Source organism: Triticum urartu, chromosome 7A, assembly GCF_056163025.1.
Source record: "Triticum urartu cultivar PI428250 chromosome 7A, HENAU_Tu73, whole genome shotgun sequence".
Classification (NCBI taxonomy): Eukaryota; Viridiplantae; Streptophyta; class Magnoliopsida; order Poales; family Poaceae; genus Triticum; species Triticum urartu.
The window spans coordinates 724,832,716-724,859,174 of record NC_141879.1 but is presented as its reverse complement, the minus strand read 5'-3'; the positions used below and the strand labels follow the sequence as shown (position 1 = coordinate 724,859,174).

The following is a 26,459-nucleotide window of genomic DNA, read 5'->3' as shown; positions in this document are numbered from 1 at the left end:
CTAGATCAGCAAGAGAAAAAAAAAGATAGCTCTATCGTTAAGGAAACATTTTTCCCATGGAAGTATTCCTTTGAGTTGAATCTTGCAGTGCACTTCCCTTGAAGGTGACAGTATTAATGAGACCCTTGAGAATAGAAAGAAGAATTAGAAGAAACATATACGCGATTAGAAGAAATTAATTTCACTGTTCGGTATGAAAGAACAGGCTCTAAGAAAATAACATCTCTTTTGTTTCCATAGGAGAGAAAAAAAATAGAGAACTTACATGTCTCTGCAGGAAAGAAGTTACTAACGGCAGCTGAAATTCATTGTCCTTGCATGTTACAATCTCAAAAAGAAATTTCTGACGTAGAGCTTGTAAGTCATCCTACAGTATTTTAACATGTGAACAAATTTTTGGAATATTTTTTGACATAGATCTTGTAAATTTCATTGTTCACATATTTTTTGGAATATGTGATCAAATTTCGGAAACAGGAACAATTTTTTGAATTAGTAAAAAAAATAAACATGTGGAAAATTTTTTGAATATGTAAACAAATTTGGAAACATGAACATTTTTTGAACATGTGAACAAATTTTATGAAAACCGAAAAGTTTGAATTTCCCAAACATTTTTCGGAAATTGAACATTTATGGAGTTTGTGAACATTTTTATGAAGCATGAACAATTTTTGAATCTTGAGAACAAATTTGGAAGCGCGGATTATTTTTTGAAGCACGAACATTTTTTGAACCTTGAGAACAAATTTTGAAATGAAGAACAATTTTGAAAAATCCTGAACAAATTTGGAAGCATGAACAATTTTGTAAAGCACGAACATTTTTTGTTTCTTGAGAACATATTTTAAAATAGAGAACAATTTTGAAAAATTCCAAACAAATTTGGAAGTGCGAACATTTTTGAGAAACGCTATTTTTGAGAGAAAAAAACATGAAGGTTGTATGAAACAGCGAACACTTTTAGAAATTGAGAACAAAATTTGTAAAAAATCAACAATTCGAAAAATGCAAACAATTTTAACACTTTTAGAAAATGAGAACAAAATTTGTAAAAACTCAACAATTCGAAAAATCCAAACAATTTTTGGAAATGGGAACATTTTTGTAAAGTCTCCCAAAACCCGAACATTTTTCAAATTCGAAAACAAATTTTGGATACTTGAACATTTTTTAAAACTTGGAACATTTTTTTAAACTCCCGAACAAAACTTGAACACATGAACAGTTTTTAAAACTTGCGTACATTTTTTCGAAACTCCCGAACAAAAATTGAAGCATGAACATCTTTTGCAATTTGCGAACAATTTTTTAAATGGAAACATTTATGGAAACTCGCAGAAAAATTGAAAACATGAACATTTTTTGAATTTGGTGAACAAATTTTGAAATTGGATTATTTTTTGAAACTCCCAAACATAACTTGAAACATGAACAAAAAGAAAATAAAAAGAAAAGAAAAAGGAATTGAAAGATGAAATAAAGAAACAGAAAAACGAAGAAAGAAAAAACTATAAAGAAAAAGCAAACAGAAAAAACCAGTGAAAACCCGGTTCAAGAACCTTCCAGAAGGTTCCCAAAACCGGGACGCTGTAGCGCCTGTGCTATCTCGTGACTGGGCCGGCCCGTCTTGATCGCTAGTCGCTCGCTTCTCTGTGCGAAGCCTCGACAACTGGACGTAGCGAGCGTCCAATAGGGTTTTCCCCGAAAACCGTCGTTAGGGTTCCACGACGCCTCGGAGTACACGGCAGGCCCAAGCTGCGCCACGCATCACATGCACACGAGACTTGAATGGCATGCTATGTCAATGGTCCGTGTAGCTCCTCGATTGGTCGAGCCATTTGCACGTAGACATATGTTCCGGCCGGTCCCTCTGGCTCAGCCGGCCTTGTCGCCCCGTCTACAATTAGTGCACTGCTAAATAACGACGACGTGCACCTGTTCACTGCCACTACAAGATGTTGTGGTGTGGATTATTCATCATCACAACGAAAAGAAAAAGGGCCCCGTACGTAGGTCCCATCAGCGTCCCATGCCGTGCATGCATGTCACCGACCGGCCGCGTGGTTATGCACGTACCCGGGCCGGGTGGCACACGATCGAGAGCGCGCGCGTCTATATAGCATGGCCGCCTCGCGGCTCCACTCTCCTCCACAAGCAAAAGCGCGCGCACAGACGAGGTTACGCAAACAGATTCTGCACACAGTTTGTTTGAGAGGGACAGACAGAGGAGGGAGATGATGAAGGTGGAGGTGGTGGAGTCGACGCTGGTGGCGCCCAGCGAGGAGACGCCGCGGCGGGCGCTGTGGCTCTCCAACCTCGACCTCGCCGTGCCCAAGACGCACACGCCGCTCGTCTACTACTACCCGGCCCCGGCCCCGACGCCCGACGGCGAAAACTTGGACTTCTTCTCGCCGGAGCGGCTCAAGGCAGCGCTGGCCAGGGCGCTGGTGCTCTTCTACCCGCTGGCCGGCCGGCTCGGGCGAGAGGGCGAGGGCGGGCGGCTGCAGATCGACTGCAACGGCGAGGGCGCGCTCTTCGTCGTCGCCAGGGCGCCGGACGTCGCCGGGGAGGACCTCTTCGGCAGCGGCTACGAGCCCTCGCCGGAGATCAGGCGCATGTTCGTGCCCTTCGTGCCCTCTGGCGACCCGCCGTGCCTCATGGCCATGTTCCAGGTTCAACTTTGTCTGTCACGCCAAACTATTTCATCGTCTGTCTTTACTTCTGCCGTCTTGGTCTTGTTTTTATGAAAATCGAATGTTCTATAGTAGTAGTAATTTATATTGACGAGGATGCCAAATTTACTTTGCAAGCACAACAATTTTTTGGCAAAAAATGAACCGAGACGGATTTGTCATCCTCGATGAACACAATTTGTCATGAAAAACGTTCGATTTTTCATGGCTAAAAATATGACGTCCTCTGGATATCTTGTAGCATAATGAGGTAGGAATCTTCTAGCTATACCTCTCTTGGATTGATCGATCGGTTTGGCCGGAGTTGGACAAGTGCAAATTCCGTCCACATAATGATGTGGAAAACCTGACCAATAATGGATTTGCACGATCGGCAGCCAGCTTAATTTTCTTCCCATGTTGCCTTCGGAAATGTCACATCATTGGGGTAATCGACCCTTCTACAGATAGATAGAGATTGGCAAGGGACGGCATATCCTTATCGATAAACACCAAACGTATATGGATAAAATATGAATGGAAGAACAACAGTGAGATCGACGTACCATCCACAAAATGATTGTGTCATGGTCAGTCTCTTGTCTCTTTTTCTTGTGAATCCCTCCGCGATGACGCATATCGCTCCTCGTGAATGAATAGATAAAAGAGAGCTACTAGCAAAGTTTGACATGTACATAGGCACATAGCCATTCTCAAAGAATCGAGATTAGCACCATGTGTGGGATGCGTGGCAAGCTAGGTAGCCAATCTCAAAACTCAAAACAAACAAATGCATTATTTTATTGTCAAATAGTGTGAAGAAAGCATAGTCGTAGTATCAATATTGGTGGGGCGCCTACGTATGACTCATCCCCAGTATAACAAACATCTCGATCGGGAATCAAGTTGCATGGATTTTTTATTTTTATTTTTTTAGGATTGTTGCGTGGATGTGATTGTGACGGCGCCGTTGATATCCGTGATTGTGGGCCGGACACGGTTTCCTCGCTCTAACTTCTTCTGAGGACAGCATTATTATTATTTTTGGCAAATTTGTAAGCAACACAAGGGCCTACTTGATGCTTCCATTACTGGACAATTAAGTAATGGCATCGCTTTCAAGTCATGCTAGATGATTCTCAACACTTGTCTGCTTGTTTTTAGAGTATATACCGCCGCATGGCAACAAGATGATATAATTGCAAAGAGTTTCATATCCGGCCTACGTTGCCAAAGATTCTAACATAGGTCGGCCGCCCCCACTAGAATATGTGGAAAAAAACCTTACGTATACATCATAATCAAAACCCAGAGATGTTTGACACGCCACGAGATTGATAAGAAAGGAGTTAATCCTAGGAAGAACTAGGGACATAATCGATGATTCTCAACACTTATCTAATACATAGAGATGAGGCTCAAACCTTGGCTGGCTATCCCACACCTCACATATGGTGCTATCCACTAGCCACCACTTCATCTAACCGGGTTTATTTGTCTCTATTGTATCTGGAGCAAAATCTTGACCATATTTGTTTAGATAAAATTTAAGTTATATGTAGCAAAAATAGTATCTCATTGGAAACTTATTTCGACTATGAATCCAACAACATATTTTTTTCTGACATATCACTTACATTTTGCTACTCAAATTTAATGTCAGAGTTTCACCCAAAATACAACGGGGACTAATGAACTGAACGCATAAAGTAAAACCCAAGCAAATACAGATTGGGGAACAGCCCACTGAGCAAACTTAGCTAATTAGATGATTTCACGACACAATTTTTAAAATGATAGTAGTCTGGAACCTTGATATTCCAATGGATGGGCAATGAATACTTCCATTTTTGAAAATTGTAGTTTTTCTTGATGGCCTTAGGGAAAGAAACTCAAGACATCCTTTTTAAATAATGCCGAAAAAATGATGTTATAGATACTATGGTTTATCGGTGGAACTGTTATATTTGTTGATTTCTTCATTGGCGACGGTTGTTGTTCTAGTGTGTTGTTTTTGTGGGGCCTAAGTACGATAATTTCCAACTGTCTACTACAACAAATTTGGCTTGGCTCTGGTGAGAGAGGAGCAATGACGGCGACACAAAGAATCGAGATTAGCACCATGTGTGGCATGTCGTGGCAAGCTATGTAGCTAATCTCAACCTCAAAACAAAACAAAACAAATGCATTATTTTATTGACTAATAATGTGAAGAAGCATAGTTGTAGTATCATATTCGTGGGGTGCCTACGTATGACTCATCCCCAGGATAACAAACATCTCAATCAAAAATCTAGTTGCGTGGATGTGATCGTGACTGCGCCGTTGGTACTCGTGGTTGTGGGCCTGACACGGCTTCCTTGCTCTAACTTCTTCTGAGTACATCTTTTTTTGGCAAATTTCCAAGTAACACGAAGGCTTGCTTGCTGCTTGCATTATTGGATAAGTAATGACATCGCTTTCAAGTCATGATCAATGATTCTCAATACTTATCTAGTTGGTTTTAGACTACACCGCCGCGTCACAACAAGATGATATTGTTGCAAATAGTTCATGTATGGCCTACCTAGCCAAAATGTCTACCATAGGTCGGCGGCAGCCCCCCATTAGAATATGGGAAGAAAACCCTTAGGTATACCTCATAATCCAAACACAGACATGTTTGACATGCTACAACTTGGATAAGAAAAGAGTTAATCCTAGGAAGTGGTAGAGTCATGATCGAAGATTCTCAACACTTATCTTGTACTCCCTCTGTAACTTTATATAAGATGTTTTTGACACTATTATAGTATTGGCGGCTCGTTGCAAGTGAGTAGATGGCGTCATAAGGGCTCCTTGTTTTAGCCGTTGAAGCAAAGACCCTATGCAGAGCCAATATGTACTTTTCTTTTCTTTTCTTAAAAAACAAATCATCCTTGCATGGCTAAATGGTCCAACAACAGTCCCTAACAGAATAAGGGGAAAAACCCCTCATTATGCCTCACAATAAAAACCCAAACACCTTTTACATGCTAGGAGGAGGCTAAAAATACAACTTGATCATAGGAAGAACTAGTGACCAAATTTAATAAATAGCAGAAGTGAGGCTCAAACCTTGGCCGGCTTGCACACCACTTCATATGTGGTGATAACTCTACCTGTCTAGCCTGCCACTTCATATATGGTGCTACCCACTAGGGGCGGAGACAGGACAGAGGCCCCTAGGGTTTGGGCGAAGGTGTTAGGCCCAAATCCATTGGTGATTATAGTGCTACCCACTAGCTAGTAAGACCCAGGTGGCTGCAAACCTGCACACCAACCCATTGAACAAACTTAGATACTTAGACCTAGTTTGGAAGCATGGTTTTTTTAAAACCAAGTAATCTAAAATCTTGATATTCTAATGTACGGGCACTGAATAATTCTGTTTCTAAAAATCACGGCTTTTTCTCAATTGTTTTAGAATAAAGAGAACTTCTTGGCAAATATTGGCCAAACAAACATGGTATTATAGGCACCACAATTTGTGAAAATTGTTGTATTTTTTATCTTAAACTCATCAAAGTACTTAAAATCATGGTTAAAAAAAACATTCTCCTCCTCATATAACTAAAAAGCACCGAGCTATCAAATACTCCCTTCGTAAAGAAATATAAAAGCATTTAGATCATTAAAATAATGATCTAAATGTTATTATATTAGTTTACAGAGGGAGTAGCTTTTACCTGCAAGCAAGCGATTTTTGTAAAAGGAGCAATTCAAATACGACATACCGTCCCCATTATTGATAGCTTGTTGAATTTGAAGTGTACTAATGTGTGGATTGTTTGTGCATGGCAGGTGACGTTCCTCAAGTGCGGCGGCGTGGTGCTGGGCACGGGCATCCACCACGTGACCATGGACGGCATGGGCGCGTTCCACTTCATCCAGACATGGACGGGGCTCGCGCGGGGCCTCGCCCTCTCCGACGCTTGCCCGTCGCTGCCATTCCATGACCGGACGCTCCTCCGCGCGCGGTCACCGCCGCACCCCGAATTCGACCATCCCGTGTACTCGCCGGCGTACCTCAACGGCGCCCCACGGCCCTTCGTCACCCGCGTCTACTCCATCTCCCCAAAGCTCCTCACCGACCTCAAGTCCCGGTGCGCGCCCGGCGTGTCCACCTACGGCGCCGTGACGGCGCACCTCTGGCGGAGCATGTGCGTGGCGCGCGGGCTCGCCCCGGGCTCCGACACGCGCCTCCGCGTGCCGGCCAACATCCGGCACCGGCTGCGCCCGCAGCTCCCGCGCCAGTTCTTCGGCAACGCCATCGTGCGCGACCTCGTCAGCGTGAAGGTGGGCGACGTGCTGTCGCAGCCGCTGGGGTACGTGGCGGACATGATCCGGAAGGCGGTGGACCATGTCGACGACGCGTACACGCGGTCGGTGATCGACTACCTGGAGGTGGAGTCGGAGAAGGGCAGCCAGGCGGCGCGCGGGCAGCTGATGCCGGAGTCGGACCTGTGGGTGGTGAGCTGGCTGGGGATGCCCATGTACGACGCCGACTTCGGGTGGGGCGCGCCGCGGTTCGTGGCGCCGGCGCAGATGTTCGGCAGCGGCACGGCGTACGTGACGCAGCGCGGCGCCGACAGGGACGACGGCATCGCCGTGCTGTTCGCGCTGGAGCCCGAGTACCTGCAGTGCTTCCAGGACGTCTTCTACGGGGAGTGACAGGCAACTTTCTCCCTCCTTTGTGTGTGTTTGCCAGTGTGTATGAGTGTATCCACTGTCTAGCGTTTGCTGTTCAGATTTGGATTTGGTAGAATGCATGTGTACGTTGTACGTGTCAATGTGACATATGTCCGGCTTCCGACTGTTGTCTAGGGAAAATAACCCATAAAATGGTTGTATACAAACCTATCTTTTTTCCTGGGTAGCTGGATTTATGTAACCAAAATGGTTGTAGTAGTCATAGATGGAAAATAATCATGTACGACCTGGGTCGTACGCACTTGAAAATATGAGCAAATTACTACGAGATTTAATTCGAATAAACAGAAGATAAATCATGACCACAGCAGCAGAGATTAAACTAATCATGCGAACTAGCATAGCAGATGAACATATCACATCTAGGGCACATAATAGAAGCATGAATTCTACCACGATCTCGAACAGGAAGGATAGAATCACATACGGTGCAGCGGGTGCAGCACCGCCGGCGTTGACGTTGTCGCCCATGTCGTCGATGTAACACCCCGGATGTAACTTTCCCAATTTGTACTCCAACTCTTGCCGTTTCCGGCGTTAAGTTATATTTATTTCTCGGGTTCGGGTCTTTGTCTTCGTGTGTTGTTTTCTTTGTCATGCATCTCATATCATGTCATCATGCGCATTGCATTTGCATATGTGTTCATCTCATGCATTCGAGCATTTTCCCCGTTGTCCGTTTTGCATTCCGGCGCTTCGTTCTCCTCCGGTGGTCATTTCTAGCTTTCTTTCGTGTGTGGGGGTTAAACATTTCCGGATTGGACCGAGACTTGCCAAGCGGCCTTGGTTTACTACCGTAGACCGCCTGTCAAGTTTCGTACCATTTGGACTTCGTTTGATACTCCAACGGTTAACCGAGGGACCAAAAAGGCCTCGTGTGTGTTGCAGCCCAACACCCCTCCAATTTGGTCCAAAACCCACCAAACCCTGCTCCATGTCCTAGAGCGTTCGTTCACGATCGCGTGGCCGAAAACCGCACCTCATTTGGACTCTCCTAGCTCCCTCTATGCCTATATATACACCCTCCATTCTAAATCTCGGATCCTCTCCCCCACGAAACCCTAAAATTCCCTCACGCCGGCCGGACGTGTCCGACCCGGCCGGACGAAATCGCCGCCCCGCCGCCTCAGCCAACCGCCTCCTGCCACGTGGCGCCGCCGCACTCCTCCCGCCGCCGGCCCGCCGAAGCCCGGGGCAGGCCCTCCCGCGCCGCCACCCGGCCCGCGCCCGCGCCTCCTCCCTCGCCTCCCAGCGCCGCCCGCTCGCCGCCCGACGTCGTCCTTCGCCCGCCGCCACCCGGCTTCGCCCGCCGCCGCCGCCTGTCGCCTTGCCTCGCAGCCGGCCGGCAGGGGCTCGCCGGAGCCGCGAGCTCGCCGCCTCGCCTCCCCGCGGTGGCCGGATCCGCCTCTCCCTCGCCTCCTCGCCGCTTCTTCGAGCTCGCCGGAGTTGCCTCGGTTCGCGTGCCGAGGAACCCTAGATCTGGACTCGGTTGACTTTCCCCCTCTCCCTTATAATTTTTATGCCTACTTTGACCGGCAGTATCTCCGCATCCATAGCTCCGATTTGGGCATATAGTATATTAAAATGTTCGTCTCGACGAGTACATCATTTCATTCCATTGCATCATTTTCGTTTGAGCTCATATTGATGCCCGAAATGCTGCTAGAAGAGGGCTTCGTGAGTTAATTGTCAGATCTGCTAGTTCATCTTAGACTTTTGTCAGTTTTTCCATGATTATTGTGTGCATGATATGCCTGTGAGTCCTTCATATATTTTGTTAAGGATTTTGTCTTCTTTCCAGAGGTGCAACCCATGAATTTTTAGGATTTGTGTGGTGACTTGTGCAAGCTTGCAAAGTGAGGCACCCGGTAAATCTGTTTTCAGGGACTTAGTAGTTTTCACTAAGTCTGGGATTATTTAGTTCATGATGCCATATGTTCAGCTTGTTTCCTAGTGATCCGTGCCTCTTTTGAGGATGATCAGTAAAGGAGTTTTGTTAATCTTGTTATGCTCTATCTATCCATGTCTTTACTTGCAATTATGGAGCACCCTAGATTGAGTCAATCGAGCTCTACTTTTGCTTCGTCGTGAATCTGGGCAGATCGTCAACTTGTTTGCGATTTTGCCGATGTTATTGTAGTTGATCCGTGCATGCTACGCCATTGTTCTTGGCATGCCTAGCTAGCATTTTGTGCCTTCTTAATGGATGTATGCTTACCTTGCCATGACTTGCACCGTGGTGAGTGCATCGAGCTCGTTTACGTGCCTTCGTGAGTTATATTTCAGCATGTCTCAGTTTTCACTAAGTCTGAAAACTGATTGTGTTTTAGCTATGTTCGTGTGCCCGTTAGTATATTTTGTGAACCCTTTTGGCCCCAGGTCACTTTGGGTCTTTTGTTAAGCTTGTTGATTAGCTCCATGCCATGTTCTTACTTGTCTTAATCAGGTCATGTGTCATGTTGTTTTGCTGCTCCGAAGAGGGCTTCGTGATCTGAAATTTCAGACAAGTGTTAATTTCACTAAGTCTGGAATCTGTTTTGCATTTGCGTTTTTGTCATATTTGTTTGAACCTCATAATGGATGAATTGGCCGTAGCTCAGTGCTAGACTTTTGTTAAGCATCTTGTGTACATCCCTGACATGCATTTTGTTGTCATGTTTGGGTGCTTTAGAATGTTCATCTCATTGCATTTAGATGCCTACTTGCTGTAAAACGCAGACCGGTGTCATTTTTGAAACGCTTGCCATTTCCAAACCGTAACTCCGATTCCGGCGTTCTTTATATCGTTTTCAAACGATTTCATCTCATCTTTCCAGTGGCACACTTGTAATTCCAAGTTGAGGCCAGGTTCATGCATTTCCTGTCATATCTTGCATTTTGCATCCCGCATAGCATGTCATCTTTGCATTGTGTTGTTTGAGTTTGCACGTGGTTGATTGTATCCTTATTGCTTGTTTGTCTTGTTTGGGTAGAGCCGGGAGACGAATTCTCTAACGAGGAGCCCGTTGAGTTTGCTCTTGAGGATCCAGTCAACTCTGACAACTGTGCAGGCAAGATGATCATACCCTCGAAATCACTACTATCTTTGCTATGCTAGTTTGCTCGCTCTTTTGCTATGCCATTGCTGTGATGCCTATCTTTTGCTTGTCAGCCTCCCAAATTGCCATGTCAACCTCTAACCCACCATGTCCTAGCAAACCGTTGATTGGCTATATTACCGCTTTGCTCAGCCCCCCTCTTATAGCGTTGCTAGTTGCAGGTGAAGATTGGAGCCGTTCCTTGTTGGAACATTTATTTACTTGTTGGGATATCATTATATTGCTATGTTATCTTAATGCATCTATATACTTGGTAAAGGGTGGAAGGCTCGGCCTCTCGCCCAGTGTTTTGTTCCACTCTTGCCGCCCTAGTTTCCGTCATATCGGTGTTATGTTCCCGGATTTTGCGTTCCTTACGCGGTTGGGTTATAATGGGAACCCCTTGACTGTCCGCCTTGAATAAAACTCCTCCAGCAGTGCCCAACCTTGGTTTTACCTTTTGCCACCTAGCCTTTCCCTTGGGTTTCGCGGACTCAAGGGTCATCTTATTTTAACCCCCCCGGGCCAGTGCTCCTCTGAGTGTTGGTCCAACCTAGAGCACCGTGCGGGCCCGTCCCTCGGCAACTTGGGTTACGTTGGCTCCCGTACGCTTAGCTTATCCGGTGTGCCCTGAGAACGAGATATGTGCAGCTCCTATCGGGATTTGTCGGCACAGCGGGTGGTGTTGCTGGACTTGTTTTACCATTGTCGGAGTTGTCTTGAATTACCGAGATACCGAGTCTGATCGGAACATCTTAGGAGGAGGTCTATTCCTTCGTTGACCATGAGAGCTTGTCATGGGCTAAGTTGGGACTCCCCTGCAGGGTTTGAACTTTCGAAAGCCGTGCCCGCGGTTATGGGCAGATGGGAATTTGTTAATGTCCGGTTGTAGATAACTTGAACCTTAATTAATTAAAATGAATCAACTGAGTGTGTTACCGTGATGGCCTCTTCTCGGCGGAGTCCGGGAAGTGGACACGGGGTTGGAGTAATGTTTGCGCAGGTTGCTCTCTAGTTTCTTGCTCGCGCTTTGCCTCCTCTTCTCGCTCTCTTTTGCGAATAAGTTAGCCACCATATATGCTAGTCGCTTGCTGCAGCTCCACATATAAATTGCCTTACCCTTCCTATAAGCTTAAATAGTCTTGATCGCGAGGGTGCGAGATTGCTGAGTCCCTGTGGCTCATAGATTCCTATTACATCAGATGCAGGTCCAGGTGATTTCGCTCCAGGTGACGAGTACGAGCTCAAGTGGGAGTTCGACGAGGACTCTCAGCGATACTACGTGTCTTTTCCTGATGATCAGTAGTGGTGCCCAGTTGGGGGTGATTGGGACCGTTGTCGCATGTTGGGTTTTCTTCTATTTTGGCGCCGTAGTCGGGCCATGAGTGTTTTGGATGATGTAATGTAATTTATGTACTTGATTGACGTGGCGAGTGTAAGCCAACTATGTTATCTCCCCTTTATTATTCATATTACATGGGATGTTGTGAAGATTGCTTAATTTGCGACATATGCCTTCAATGCGATTATGTCTCTAAGTCGTGCCTCGACACGTGGGAGCTATAGTCGCATCGAGGGTGTTACCGTCGAGGACGAGGTTGCCGAGGTCGGGGAAGAAGTCGTTGTTCGCGAAGTCGTCGCTGCCAGCAGTCGCGCGAGTGCGCTCCCCAAAAACCTGATCGACCCTCTCCCGTACAGGATCACGAGAGGCGGGGTTCCGGAGGCCTGCTGTCCCTTCTCGCGGTGCACGCCGGAAGGAGGGATGGAGAAGACTTGCTTGGCGGCGCAATGATCTGGAACGGTGGTGAGAAACCATACGAAGCAGCGGCAGCTAGGGTAGACGTCTGCCTGACTATATAGTACGGGCCGGATAGGTCGTGGGAGTAAACCCCACGTCCGAGTCGTCACGATCCAAAAGAATCGGAAACGGTTCAGTAATTAACGCGTCCGTTAATTATTAATTAATGACTCATTAATTTTCCCATGCAGCAAAAATATAGACAACGTGCATAGCTTTGTCCTCGGCTCGGCTCAATCCCGCAACCCGCGGCGCGGCGCGTCGTGACGAGGCGTGGCGAGGCGAGCGAGGAGGAGGAGCGCGCGTGTAGGTCTTCTCTTCTCATGCTCATACAAGTGGTAGAAGAGCTCACCTTATAAAGAGGTGCAACTCTCTCTCAACTTCCGGGGTGGGACTAAACTTTAGCCTCACTCACTCCACTCACATGTGTGCATGAATGGGCCAAGAAAATTTCAGAATTTTAGTTGGGCTTTGGGCCAAAGGCCTACTAGCAAAATTCCAACAATCCCCCACAAAGTCTCATTGGCACATCTCATCATTTAGTTCCAAAACATTGTTTTATATATCGGTGCTTAGTGGAGACTGTGAAGTTGAACTTCCACTTAGAAATTTATGCTACACTAGATCACAACTTGAATAGTGGACTATGCCTTGAACTACAAGTTTTCTGTGAAACTAGTTTCACACAAATTCTTGACCGATACTGGGCTGCCGCAAGGCTTCCCCGCGGGTGGAGCGTATACGTCATACTCCAGGGCCTTTCATGAATTTATTAGAGAACACCCAATTCTCACAGACTGCGACGTTAATAGTCAAATTCATATAGGTGTGTTCCTCAGAAGATGTTCTGCAGGACAACATCTCTGCTTACCCGAATAAGCCACTTGGAACACATTAAGATAAGTATCAACCTGCCATGCAGATCATGAGAGTATTGCATCTTCACGGAGTGGGATAATTAATATAGGGATACTCTCCTCCCAGCTGACCAACAGCTTGTCTCCCACTTCTACTTCACGGGATCTCCGATCACATAGAGTGGTTTACCACTATGGACAACTCATGCGGTGGGTCTCAAACCCATCTCTATCGATGCATTATCTATCACATTATGTGATAGACCCTTTGTGAAGGGATCTGCCAAGTTTTTCGACGCTTGGATATAATCCAACGTAATAACTCCGGAGTTCCTTAATTTTCTGACAGATTTTAGTCTCCTCTTCACATGCCTTGAGGACTTCATATTGTCCTTAGAACTGTTTATCTTGACGATCACAGTTTGATTATCACAGTTCATCAGGATAGGGGGTATTGGTTTTTCAACCATAGGTAAGTCCATCAAGAGTTCACAAAGCCACTCTGCTTCAACAGTGGCAGTGTCTAATGCTGTGAGTTCTGCTTCCATAGTTGACCTCGTTAAGATGGTCTGCTTGCAAGACTTCCAGGAAACAGCGCCACCAGCAAGTGTAAAAACATAACCACTTGTGGCCTTAATCTCATCAGCATCAGATATCCAGTTTGAGTCACTATAACCCTCCAATACCCTTGGATACCCGGTGTAGTGAATCCCATAGCTCACGGTGCCTTTCAAATAGCGCATAACTCTCTCAAGCGCATGCCAATGATCATCCCTCGGTTTTGACACAAACCGACTCAGCTTGCTCACAGCAAAAGAGATGTCAGGCCTCGTGGCACTCGCCAAATACATAAGCGAGCCAATAATCTGAGAATACCTCAGTTGATCTCTAGCAATCTGTCGATTCTTTCGAAGCAACACACTAGCATCATATGGAGTTGGAGAAGGCGTGCAGTCGCTATACCCAAAACGACTCAAGACCTTTTTAACATAATGAGACTGAAGCAATGTGATCCCACCATTCTCATCTCTCAACAGCTTGATGTTTAAGATAACATCAGCTACTCCTAGATCCTTCATCTCAAAATAGCGAGATAAGAAATCCTTAACCTCCTTGATTAAATCAAGTTTGGTTCCAAAGATCAATATGTCGTCGACATACAGACAAAGAATAACTCCTTCGCCCCCACCATAGCGATAGTACACACACTTGTCACCATCGTTTACTACAAAGCCGGCAGTAGTTAATGTTCTTTCGAACTTCTCATGCCACTCCTTAGGAGCTTGTTTAAGGCCATATAAAGACTTTAATAACTTGCACACCTTTCTTTCTTGACCAGGTACTACAAAACCATCTGGCTGATCCATGTAAATTTCCTCCTTCAACTCTCCATTGAGGAAAGCCGTCTTAACGTCCATTTGATGAACGAGAAGACCATGTGAGGCAGCCAATGATAGTAGCACCCGAATTGTGGTCAGTCTAGCCACGGGTGAGTAAGTATCAAAGAAGTCTTCACCTTCTTTCTGGGTATAACCCTTGGCCACAAGCCGTGCCTTGTACTTTTCAATCGTACCATCAGGTCTAAGCTTCTTCTTGAACACCCACTTACATCCTACAGGTTTGCACCCATAAGGACAGTCAGTGATCTCCCAGGTACCGTTAGCTAAGATGGAATCCATCTCGCTACGTACACCTTCCTTCCAGTAGTCAGCATCAGGAGATGCATAGGCTTCTGAAATAGTCCTGTGTGTGTCATCCACGAGTTACACAATGAAATCATCACCAAAAGACTTTGCAGTCCTCTGTCTCTTACTCCTCATAGGAGTTCCATTGTTACCCTCAACATGATTCTCAATGTGTTCCATCGCAATGGTGGGTTCAGGAATTACAGTGAATTCCTCACTAGATGGAGTAGGTATCTCCTGATTTGATGAACTCGACATATCCTTCATAGGAAATATGTCCTCAAAGAAAGTTGCATCATTTGATTCCATAATCGTACCAACATGCATGTCGGATACCTCAGATTTTATTATCAAAAATCTATAGCCGATGCTATGAAAAGCATAGCCCAGAAGAACACAATCCACGGTTTTTGGTCCAAGCTTGCGCTTCTTGGGAATTGGTATATTGACTTCCGCCAAACAACCCCAAGTACGTAGGTAAGAGGGTTTCAACCTTTTTCTTTCCCATTCCTCAAATGGAGTCATGGTCTTATGCTTTGTGGGAACTCGGTTTAGGACATGACACGCAGTCATTAGCGCCTCCCCCCACCATTCCTTAGATAGACCCGAAGTGTCTAACATGGTGTTAACCATATCAGTTAGAGTTCGGTTCTTTCTTTCGGCTACCCCATTTGACTGGGGTGAGTAGGGAGGCGTCCTCTCATGGATTATACCATGTTCCGCACAAAACAGATCAAATTCATTGGAAAAATACTCTCCACCACGATCAGACCTAAGCCGTTTAATTTTTCGATCAAGTTGGTTCTCTGCCTCAGCTTTATAGTTTTTAAAGAAAGTCAAAGCCTCATCTTTTGATTTTAGAAGATACACATAACAATATCTAGTGGAGTCATCAATCAACGTCATGAAGTATCTCTTTCCACCTTTTGTCAACACGCCATTCATCTCACAAAGATCAGAATGTATAAGCTCAAGTGGCGCCAAGTCTCTTGCCTCTGCAGTCTTATGGGACTTGCGAGGTTGCTTAGCTTGCACACATGGCACTTGGAGCCTTTGACAGTAGAGATTTTCGAAATTAAATTCATATTGGCTAACCGCATCATGCAACCAAAGTTAATATGACAGAGTTGTGAATGCCAAATATCAGACTCATTATTGTGGCAAACATTATTAATAACTTTAGTGCAAATATCTGACAAAGATAGGTGGAACAAGCCTCCGCACTCATAGCCTTTTCCAACAAATTGTCCACACTTAGAAATTACAACTTTATTGGATTCGAAAACCAACTTAAAACCATCTCGACATAAACGGGAACCGCTAACGAGATTTTTATTGATAGACGGCACATGATGAACGTTCTTCAGACGCACAGTCTTCCCCGAAGTAAACTTCAGATCGACCATACCAATACCTCGAACAATGGCATGTGACTCATTCCCCATCAGCACGGGTGAAGTCCCTGTTGCCTGGTAAGAAGAAAACATGGAGGCGTCAGCACAAACATGTACATTGGCACCGGTGTCAATTAACCAATCAGGGGATTGAAATACTGAAAGGATGGTAGGAAAAATACCGTACCCTGATTCCTTCATATCAGTATCACCGATGACAACATTAGCGGACTTGCCGCTCTTCTCATGTTCGCGCTCCTCAAAGCGGTTAGGACACTTCGGAGCCCAGTGATTAGGATCACCGCAGACATGGCAAAGTCCCTTCCCCTTCTTATGAGAATTCTTCTTGAAGTTGGTAGAATGTGATGGCTTGTTCTTTGTATCAAACTTGCCTTTGCCCTGAGTTTTGTTCTTATTGTTTTTGAACTTGTTGGGTTGGGAGTTCTTCTTCTGTACCATGTGGGCACTAGAACCTCCCTCAGCAACTCGAGCACGTGTGTCCTTTGCTCTCGCCTTCTCTTCAACATCAAGAGTACCAATGAGATCCGCAACGGAAAATCCTGTCTCTTGTGTTTCAGGGAAGTAGCAAAATTGTTCCACGAAGGTGGAAGCTTGGCAATGATGCCTCCGGCAACAAATTTGTCCGGCAACACACACTTGAAGTACTCAAGTTCTTTTGCGAGCGACTGTATCTCATGAGCCTGCTGTACAACAGGGCACTCATCAGTCATCTTGTAGTCATAAAATTGCTCCATGACGTACAACTCGCTGCCGGCATCCGAGGCACCAAACTTGGCCTCGAGCGCAGCCCACATGTCCTTGCCGTTGTCAAACAACATATACGAATCCACAATGGAGTCATCAAGAACACTCAGAAGAGCGCCTTTAAAGAGGGTATCGATCTTCTCAAAAGCTTCCAGCTGTGCTGGATTAAGATCGCCCTCAGGCTTGCCCTTGGTGGCATCATAGCAGCCCATGGTCTGAAACCAGTAAACTGCTCTCGTGCGCCACCTCTTATATTGCGCCCCCTTAAAGGCAGGCGACTTCATATGCGCAGCAAAACCACTCGGAGTAAATTGCCTATAATCAGGTTTTTGGATTGTTGAAAATATGAGCAAATTACTACGAGATTTAATCCGAATAAACAGAAGATAAATCATGACCACAGCAGCAGAGATTAAACTAATCATGCGAACTAGCATAGCAGATGAACATATCACATCTAGGGCACATACTAGAAGCATGAATTCTACCACAATCTCGAACAGGAAGGATAGAATCACATACGATGCAGCGGGTGCAGCACCGCCGGCGTTGACGTTGTCGCCCATGTCGTCGAGGACGAGGTTGCCGAGGTCGGGGAAGAAGTCGTCGTTCGCGAAGTCGTCGCTGCCAGCAGTCGCGCGAGTGCGCTCCCCAAAAACCTGATCGCCCCTCTCCCGTACAGGATCACGAGAGGCGGGGTTCCGGAGGCCTACTGTCCCTTCTCGCGGTGCATGCCGGAAGGAGGGATGGAGAAGACTTGCTTGGCGGTGCAATGATCTGGAACGGTGGTGAGAAACCATACGAAGCGGCGGCGGCTAGGGTAGACGTCTGCCTGACTATATAGTGCGGGTCGGGTAGGTCATGGGAGTAAACCCCATGTCCGAGTCGTCATGATCCAAAAGAATCGGAAACGGTTCAGTAATGACTCATTAATTTTTCCATGCAGCAAAAATATAGGCAACGTGCATAGCTCTGTCCTCGGTTCGGCTCAATCCCGTGAGGCGAGGCGAGGCGAGGCGAGGCGAGGCGAGGCGCGGCGCGGCGAGGCGCGGCGCGGCGCGGCGCGGCGAGCGAGGAGGAGGAGCGCGCGTGTAGGTCTCCTCTTCTCATGCTCATACAAGTGGTAGAAGAGATCACCTTATAAAAAGGTGCCACTCTCTCTCAACTTCCGGGGTGGGACTAAACTTTAGCCTCACTCACTCCACTCACATGTGTGCAATGAATGGGCCAAGAGAATTTCAGAATTTTAGTTGGGCTTTGGGCCAAAGGCCTACTAGCAAAATTCCAACATCTGAGACCCACTTCTACGTGTGACAGCTGGCAAAACCAAATCTCAAAGCAGCAGCCTTCTTCCCATCGTATCCCTTTGCCGAATCTCTCGCCACATCGCTGCCGATGCGCTCGTCGACGCCATCGTCGCCGGCAACGGCGAAGCTCGCCGGAAACGGCGACGCTCCTCGATGCCCAGCTCGCGTCCTCGCCCTATCTAGTCACCACATCCAGCCACAGATATGCTCTTTGAGGCTGGTGGCAAATCCCTTTCTCGTGGTGCTCCAATCCTCGTCGGCGTCCCAGCTCGAGCACCGCCCAGCTGCTTGTCCCCGTTCCCGTCGGTGTGGAGGAGCCAGCTACGGGCAGAGAGGATCCGGTGGAGAGGCTGCTGACTGCTGCGTATGCTCCTCGATCCGGATCTGTGCCGTCGCCGACGAGATGTAAAGAGACGAGAACGTGGGAATCGGAGTGGGCTGCAAGTTGGAAACGATGGTGCGCTTTGAGATTCGTTTTGACAGGTGTCAAGTGGGGAGGTGGGTCTCCAGATTGGGTGCGTACGACCCAGATCGTATAGGATTATTTTGATGACCGGAGAGAAAGTCGCGGATCGTATTATTCCATGGCGACTGATTATCGTTAACAATCTTACTCCCTCCATTCAAAAAATGTTGTTTTAGACTTGTTTCTTAAATGGATGTATCTAGCACTAACTTGATGCTAGATACATCCATTTGAGAGACAAGCTTTTTTAACGATGGGAGTACATGTTGAAACAATCATTTCGAAAGAACATAATCAATCTCGGCTGAAGTGCGAACCTAAACGCTAATTATTTTGCAAAGAGAGTAGTGGTAAATTTTCTGTAATACTATTATTACTTAGATCCTGTCTTTAGCCTAGACGAGTTAATTAGTCAACCGGCGTGTTTCATAATTGACTGAAACTTTGCACCGTGGCACCGCCATGGTACGTACCTGGGCCATGGCATGCCTGGTATACCTCGCACAGCTTCCTGGTCTTTCTTGCGGGGCGGTACATGACAGTGGGCCAGCCTGCTAATTAACACTAGTCCAATCAATACAACTGACCTTTCTTTATTTATACGCCGACAACAAAAAAAATTGTGCGAAGGCTTTTCGGCTGTTGCAACTCACGAGAGCTCCAGTAATGCTAGAGCTACAGGCCTTTTTTACATGGTTCGTCGTATGGAGTGATGTGGAGCAAATATATTGCCTTAGAATTAGCGGGAGGGGCCCACCCCCTGAAAATCAGGGGCGGGCGAGCGAATTAGCGAGAGGGAGTCTGTAACAGACGCATAAAACCCCCGTATGTGTAGGATTATTGCGAGAGCTCCTGTCTGACGCTCGCTAGCGTCAAGTAAAGGAGCTTTCGCTGAAGGTAGATACAGATGGGCCGGCCCATTTAGAGGTCAGGAGACCGAGCGCGTAAAAAATTCACCAAAAATACAACGCGCCAACGAGAGAGATCAAACCGGTGACATCCCGCCAAGTAATTCTACAACCCAGCAAGTCAATCTGATAAGATGTACTGGTTCACAAGCAGCAGGAGAATTTAAAGTACCGGACAACTTTCAAATTTTTTTTGAATAATTCTCGTAAATTGAGAACAAAATATATAAAATTCTGAATAAAAACGCCAAAACTTTTTGAAACCGTGAACAATTTTTTAAATTCGAACAAACTTTTCAAAAGTGAACAATTATTGAAAAGTTGAACAAAAAATTCGAAATTCCAAAAAAGATGAACAATTTTTTAAAATATACATTGAACATTTTTGTATTATCCACTGGAAAATTTGAAATACATAGTGAGCATTTTTGTGATATATGCCAAACAAATTTAAAATATATATTTAACATTTATGTAATGTAGGCTGAACAAATTTTGAATTGTGAACAAAATTTAAAAACCATGATTTTTTTATGAAATCATGAAGAAAATACAGAATTTGATTTTTTTTTGAAAAAGGGATAAATTAATACCAAAAGGATAAAATAAAAGGCGAAGGAAATAAAGGGGGGGTAGAAGTACGGTGCGATGTTAGTCTTTTTTTAGCCATTTCTATTATTGTTTTATAATATTTCTATTTCCCTATTGGTTTTTCCTTTTTTACTACTTCTAAGGCTCATATTTGAATATTTTGCAGGTTGTGCAACAGCTGCACATGTAATGTTTTTCCCTTTTTTACTACTTCTAAGGCTCATATTTGAATGTTTTGCAGGTTGTGCAACAGGTGCACATGTAAAGTCTAAAATAAAAAATAAACTAGTTGCCTGAATAAAGCATAAAATGGTTGTATACAAACCTTTTTTTACCGTTTCTTTTATTGGTCTTTATTAAAAAAATCCTGATATTTTTACCCTTTTTTACTACTTCTAAGGCTCATATTCGAATGTTTTCCAGGTTGTGCAACAGGTGCACATGTAAAGTCTAAAATAAAAACTAAAAATAAACTAGTTGCTTGGAAAATAAACCATAAAATGGTTAGGGAAAATAAACCATAAGATGGCTGTATACAAACCTATCTTTTTGCCTGGATGGCTGGATGCATGTAATCCGGGCATGGATGATGCAGAAACTCTCTCGGCCCGTTGATAGAGCATCCAAGGCTAACTCTAATGTGCAACCGCAAAAGGATGTCCTTTTTGTCGGGATTCTGTCTATTTAGGTTGGGCATAGAGGCGGCATCCATCCTCTTTTGTGGTTGCATTGCCAGTGGGCCCAACACGACCAGCGCATTTGGTCCGTCGGATGGCCGGCGTGCAAATGTAGACATTCGTTTAACTAAAAAGAAACATATCATATAGTTTTACCACCAAATAAATCACATAGTACCATAATAATAAATAGTTTCACAACCAAATAAAAATCACAAAGTTTACAATCAACTTTAAAATGTCACGAATACATCGAAAGAAAATGAACCAATACATCTACTGGTTGCCAAGGTGAGTCTACATGTGCTCAACCAAGTAATCTTGAAGTTGCATATCTGTTTGCCAATCACGCATTTCATGATGAAATTTGATGAATTGTTCAAACGTTATCGGTTCTTGGTGCTCAGGCCCAACAATTTCACCCTGTAGTTGGAACCCTTGGTCATAGATGATGTCATCACGCTCATCCTCCACGATCATGTTATGCATGATCACACAAACACTCATCACCTCCAAAAGCTTGTCGGTGCTCCATGTCAATCCAGGGTGTCGAACTATGGCCTATCGAGATTGAAGCACACCAAAAACACGCTCCAGAAGAAAAAATCCAAAAAAAATTGTCTAATAGCGAGCTCAAATGCACCTGTATGAACGGTAAAATCCAAAAAGAAAAATCTGATCTCTTTGTGATAAACATTGATGACTGTTTTACCAGCGTACAATTTTTTTCTGATGGAATGACATTCGTTGAGAACAGGAAAAACATGATCATTTTGGAGCATCAATTTTTTTCCATAGACCTCCACAAATGTCATTCCATCACGAAATTTTGCATGCAGATGAAGCACTCATCAATGCTTGTGTTGCCAAAAAATCAGTTTTTATTTAAATTTATTTTACTTTTTTTTGGATTTTACTGCTCACCCGTTTGCATGTGAGCTCGGGACCTGCAGAAGAACACTGTCGAGATTCCTAGATGTCCCCTCAAAAAGAAAAAGGAAAGAGTGACATTTGTACACAGAAGGAGTGCATCTGTATGTTTTTATTCGCATCTGCATGTGACACGCCGCATGTACACATGGGCTTCCTCACTACAAACCAATCAGCAAAACCGAACCTATAAATGATCGACCTAGCTAGTATATGAATCTGTATCAAAATTCTGAATTCGACTACTAATTTGTATGTATGTATGTACACCACTTCTCCCGCGCCGATCATGTCAGACCACGGCCGCGGCGTAAGCCAGCAGGGGAAGCAGCAGCGCCAGGGAGAAGGAGAGGCGGCTGCCGCCTGAGCCGGCCTGCCTCGGCGTCACCGGCACCGCGCCGGGGTACGGCGTCGTCTCGCTCTGCCGCGGCTTGATACGGGTCGTCGGCGACGGCCCCGGAGCCGCGCCGGGGCTCCCGCCGTGGCCCTCCTTCTCCACGTCCTTGTAACCTGCAGTTAATTTAGTTGGGACAATCAACCAATGATCCATATACAGCACAATTCATTCATCAGGTATACATACAATTCATGGAGAATGATTGTGAGCTTACAGTCGAACTCGTGCCAGCCGAGGACGGACCTCTCCCGGTCGAACACCACCTTGAGGCCGGTCATGAAGTTCTCTGCATGTTTTATCGGTGATGAAGTAATCAGCAATCAGCAACGGAACGATGAAGGAATTAACCGAAGAGAACAAGTGTGCAGTGCGCGTACGGCCGATGATGTCGATGGTGATGTCGTTCTTGAGCACGGCGAGGCAGTATCCGACGGCGACCATCTGGCCGTCGCTGGTCTCGCCGGCGATGAGCACGAAGGGGCGGGTGACCGGGAACACGGCCCCGCCCCTGGTGGTCAGGCTCACCTCCGGCACGAACAGCTCCGTCTGCCCGCGGGCCAGCTGGTAGCAGTACTCGAACGGGATGGAGGCGCTGAGGTTGGCCCTCTTCTCGCGCACCTGGGAGTCGAAGCTGGTGGCCAGCTCCGTGTACGCCGGGTCGTTGAGGTACGTGAAGGACGTGCCGGAGTCGACGACGGCGGCGAACTCCGCCGCCAGCTCCTTCCCCTCCACGGTCATCGCCGCCACGCTGATGTTGTACGTCGGGCTGCACGGACAAGAAAAGTCGCCGATCAATCAACCCTTTTGACTTTTCGGCCTGCACTGACATGTGGGACCCACGTGTCGGTGTCCTGCTAGTGATAGAGCGCCTAATTAACTACTTACTGCGTGTTCCGGACGGTGAAGGGCGTCTCGGCCTGGCCGCGGCGGCCGGCGTCGCCGAAGTTGATGCGGCCGAGGCCGTCGGGGCTGAAGCACATGGAGAAGCTGTCGGAGGCGACGAGGCCGGCGGCGGCCAGCACGCTGGGCACGGACACCTTGTCCATGCCGAGCCCCAGCAGGCCGTCCACGGCGGCGCCGTCCAGGAACGCGCCCGTCTGCACCTGCCCGCACCCGAGCACCACGGGCGCCTTCACCGCCGTCGAAGACGCGCCCCCGGCCTCCTCCCGGCTGAGGTGGAGCACGTCCTCCACCAGCACCCCGGAGGAGGAGGTGTTGGCGGAGACGTACCTCACGGTGTACGGGCAGCTGGTGCTGTTGTTGGCGGCGCACGCGTTGGGCCGCTCGCAGAGCGCGTGCTCGCAGGTCACGGCCTTGCTCGTCGACGACTTGCCCGGGCTGTACGGGCGGAGCTCCGGCCCGCCGCGCAGCTCCGAGGCGTTGGCGATGGGCGCGCACTGCTTGCAGTCGCAGGGCACCCAGAAGAGGTCGCTGCCGGTGTCCAGCGCAACCAGGAACGTCGCGTTGGGCGTGCCCACGGCCACCTCCGCGTAGTGCAGCGACCCCTCTAGCCGGAACGTGAGGTTGCCGCTGGCGAAGTTGAGCAGCCCCTTCGCGTCGCCCTCGGCCAGCCCGCGGCGGGCGAGGTGCGCGCGGTCGTGGCGGGACAGCGCAGCGTAGTACTCCGGCGTGCCCTCGGCCTCGGCCCACCACGCGTGGCCGCGCGCCTCCGCCCACCGCCTCACCACGGGCGAGGACCGGTGGTGCAGGTCGAACCCGATCCCGGAAGACGCCTCGCCGGCAGCAGCGAGCTCCGCGACCACGGCCACGGCCATGGCGACGGTGACGAGCGACAGACAGGTGGAGCGAGCCATGGTGAGCAGAGTAGGCGTGCGGGGACGGCAATAGGACGGAGCACGGTTGGTGCACGGGGCTTAAGAGGAAGAGGGGACGCGCATGGCGGCGAGAAAGTCAAAGTCTTGTGTGGTTTACCCCGGCGCGACGTCAACGCGGATGGCCGGAGCGGGCAGGGGAGCGGCGACGCGGCTGGACCGGCCGACGTGGCCGAGTCCGGGAACTCCTCAAGTGTTCGACAGTGCCGGCCTGCTTCTTTTTCCATGAGAAGACTTGACTTTTGTTCCTTTGTGGCTCGGGGAGTTGGTTGGGGATGGCCCACATCACCGCGTGATGTCCCTCCATTGTTGTCCGGTTCAGAGCTGTATGTGATTGGAAGAGATCACTGAACCTTCCCGGTGCTCTGCTGGGCATACAAATTTAGGGCCTGTTTGGTTCCAAATAAGTCACTAACTTATAAGTCGAAAAATGAAAAAATGACTTATTTTGCCAAACAGATTTGACTTATAAGTCATCCCAACTTATAAGTCATAAGTTGCTCCACCCAACTTAAAACTTATAAGTCATCCCTTTTTGCGTGGGTCCCACCACCTGCATGATGTTGATTGGTGTGGAAAGGTGTGTCAGGTGACTTATAAGTCAGATGACAACCAAACAGGCGTAACTTATAAATCACTAGTTTTAAGTCACCTGACTTATAAGTCGGGTGACTTATTGAAACCAAACAGACCATTAAAGAAAAACGTAGGAGGGCCATTTCTTTGTTCTGCACAAGAGGCAATGTAAATTTGTTGTGAGCTCGTCGTGGAACGCAGCTGCACACGTACGTACTACGAGTATGCACTAATGGGCAGAGCGAAATCTAGCCATGGGAGAGGATAGATAGCAGATAGAAAGATGAATCGTGTACGAATGTCAACAGGTTGCACGGACAGAGGATATGTAGGTACGGTGCATCCTGGTTCCAGCCAAAAAGAAATGATTTGATCGAATCTAGACAGACGAGTTGACCTTGGAAAACAACGAGGCCCGATCTACTAGGTAGCAAGCCAACAAAATAGTGCAGTGTCTAGAGTATATGTAACTATGCGCATAGAGTATACAGCTGCTTGTTGAATGGCTCCTTGATCGGCCAAGTCTCCTGGTCGATGCAGTGCGAGCAGGACAATGGACATTCACCGGCCAAGCACCTGATTTACTCCGGCCTAGTAGGTGCTAGAGAGTAATATGATCTATGAAAAAGAAGCCCCCTCTAGTCTAAAGTATGGCAATACTGTACATAGATGGAACCTGTGTACTCACATAATGTAGTGCATATTAGCATATAGATGGCACCCATAGAGCATGTTTAACTTTGATGCAATCGTTGCGTTTTCTTTTCTAGGGGAAATTGGACTTTTATTCCATTACAATGGGGTTACAATAAAGAGGCACGAAAACAACGATGCATGGCGCATGAAGTAGCCAAACAACAGTACACGCCCTCCCTCTGTCCGGCTATAGAATACCAATTGATGGGCTACCCTATTCCAATCCCGTTTGAGCTTGAGTCCTGATTTCAGCCATCGAGTGACCATAAACTGACTTAGAAAGGTTGTTGTTGGAGAAGATGGCTAGAGCTTATCAAGAGGTTTATTAGACAGTGGTCGACAGCTCAAGCGTTGGAGAGCACCGGAGAGCATGGACCTCAGTTTCCAAAGCATCATTACAATTACAGAGAACGTGATAGGCAGCAAATGGTACTAGACCATCATGATTTGATCCTTGAAAATCAATCCAGCCGCGGCAGGCCCATCCAAAGATACCAAAGAACTACTCCCTTTTTTTCATAATATAAAAGCGTTTTATTCATGTAAAAAACACTCTTATATTATAGGACGGAGGGACTATCAACCAAAACAGGCCAGGTTATATGACTAGTACATTGCTCGTGGAGGGCGCACACTGTTTACACTCGCAGGACACCCTGAAGAAGTTGCTGCCGGTGTCCAACGCCGCAAAGAACGCCGCGCTCACACGTCGCTGGCCGAAGCGAACGTGCGGCCACGGCACGGCGACGAGCGACGAACAGAGATGTGGCGGGCAGAGCAGGCGTGCAAGGACGACAATAGGAAGAGAGGACACGCATGGCGGCAAGAAAGTCAAAGTCTTATGTGGTTCTCGCGCGACGACGTCAACGGTGGGTGGCAGATGGCCGGAGGGGGAAGGGAAGCGAAACAGCGACGTGGCCGATTACTCGTTACAAACTGAGCTGTTTGTACTAAAAAAGAAGAAGAGAAAATGGATCCAAAGCCTGTTTTTTCCATGACACAGCTTGACTTTGTGTTTTGGCCGGCAGTCTGGGGTGGCCCACATGACAGTGTTATAATAGTGCTACGTACGTCCAGCAGAACGGAAATCTAACGAT

General features: G+C 47.0%; 2 protein-coding genes across 2 annotated transcripts; one reads left to right on the top strand and one right to left on the bottom strand.

Annotated features, from left to right (window-relative positions):
* The first annotated feature begins 2,138 nt into the window (after positions 1 to 2,138).
* On the top strand, positions 2,139 to 7,681 carry LOC125524851 (putrescine hydroxycinnamoyltransferase 1-like). Its single transcript, XM_048689874.2, has 2 exons — positions 2,139 to 2,675; positions 6,498 to 7,681. The coding sequence occupies exons 1-2, from the start codon at positions 2,238 to 2,240 to the stop codon at positions 7,365 to 7,367; spliced, it is 1,308 nt and encodes a 435-aa protein (XP_048545831.1). The 5' UTR covers positions 2,139 to 2,237; the 3' UTR covers positions 7,368 to 7,681.
* A 14,270-nt stretch (positions 7,682 to 21,951) lies between these two features.
* LOC125521959 (aspartyl protease family protein 1-like) lies at positions 21,952 to 24,279 on the bottom strand. Its single transcript, XM_048687025.2, has 4 exons — positions 23,144 to 24,279; positions 22,636 to 23,024; positions 22,473 to 22,544; positions 21,952 to 22,371 (listed from the first exon to the last, which is right to left on the bottom strand). Exons 1-4 carry the CDS (start codon positions 24,070 to 24,072, stop codon positions 22,154 to 22,156), a joined length of 1,608 nt encoding a protein of 535 aa, XP_048542982.1. The 5' UTR covers positions 24,073 to 24,279; the 3' UTR covers positions 21,952 to 22,153.
* Between the last annotated feature and the right edge of the window lie 2,180 nt (positions 24,280 to 26,459).

What these genes read in the sequence shown, in the direction of transcription:
- LOC125521959 (XM_048687025.2), bottom strand. Translation starts at nt 24,072, where the DNA reads ATGGCTCGCTCCACCTGTCTGTCGCTCGTCACCGTCGCCATGGCCGTG. An exon ending in TTCACCGTCCGGAACACGCA is followed by an intron (nt 23,025 to 23,143) that starts GTAAGTAGTTAA and finishes TTGTCCGTGCAG; the next exon opens with CCCGACGTACAACATCAGCG. An exon ending in CGGCTGGCACGAGTTCGACT is followed by an intron (nt 22,372 to 22,472) that starts GTAAGCTCACAA and finishes AATTAACTGCAG; the next exon opens with GTTACAAGGACGTGGAGAAG.
- LOC125524851 (XM_048689874.2), top strand. Translation starts at nt 2,238, where the DNA reads ATGATGAAGGTGGAGGTGGTGGAGTCGACGCTGGTGGCGCCCAGCGAG. An exon ending in GCCTCATGGCCATGTTCCAG is followed by an intron (nt 2,676 to 6,497) that starts GTTCAACTTTGT and finishes TGTGCATGGCAG; the next exon opens with GTGACGTTCCTCAAGTGCGG.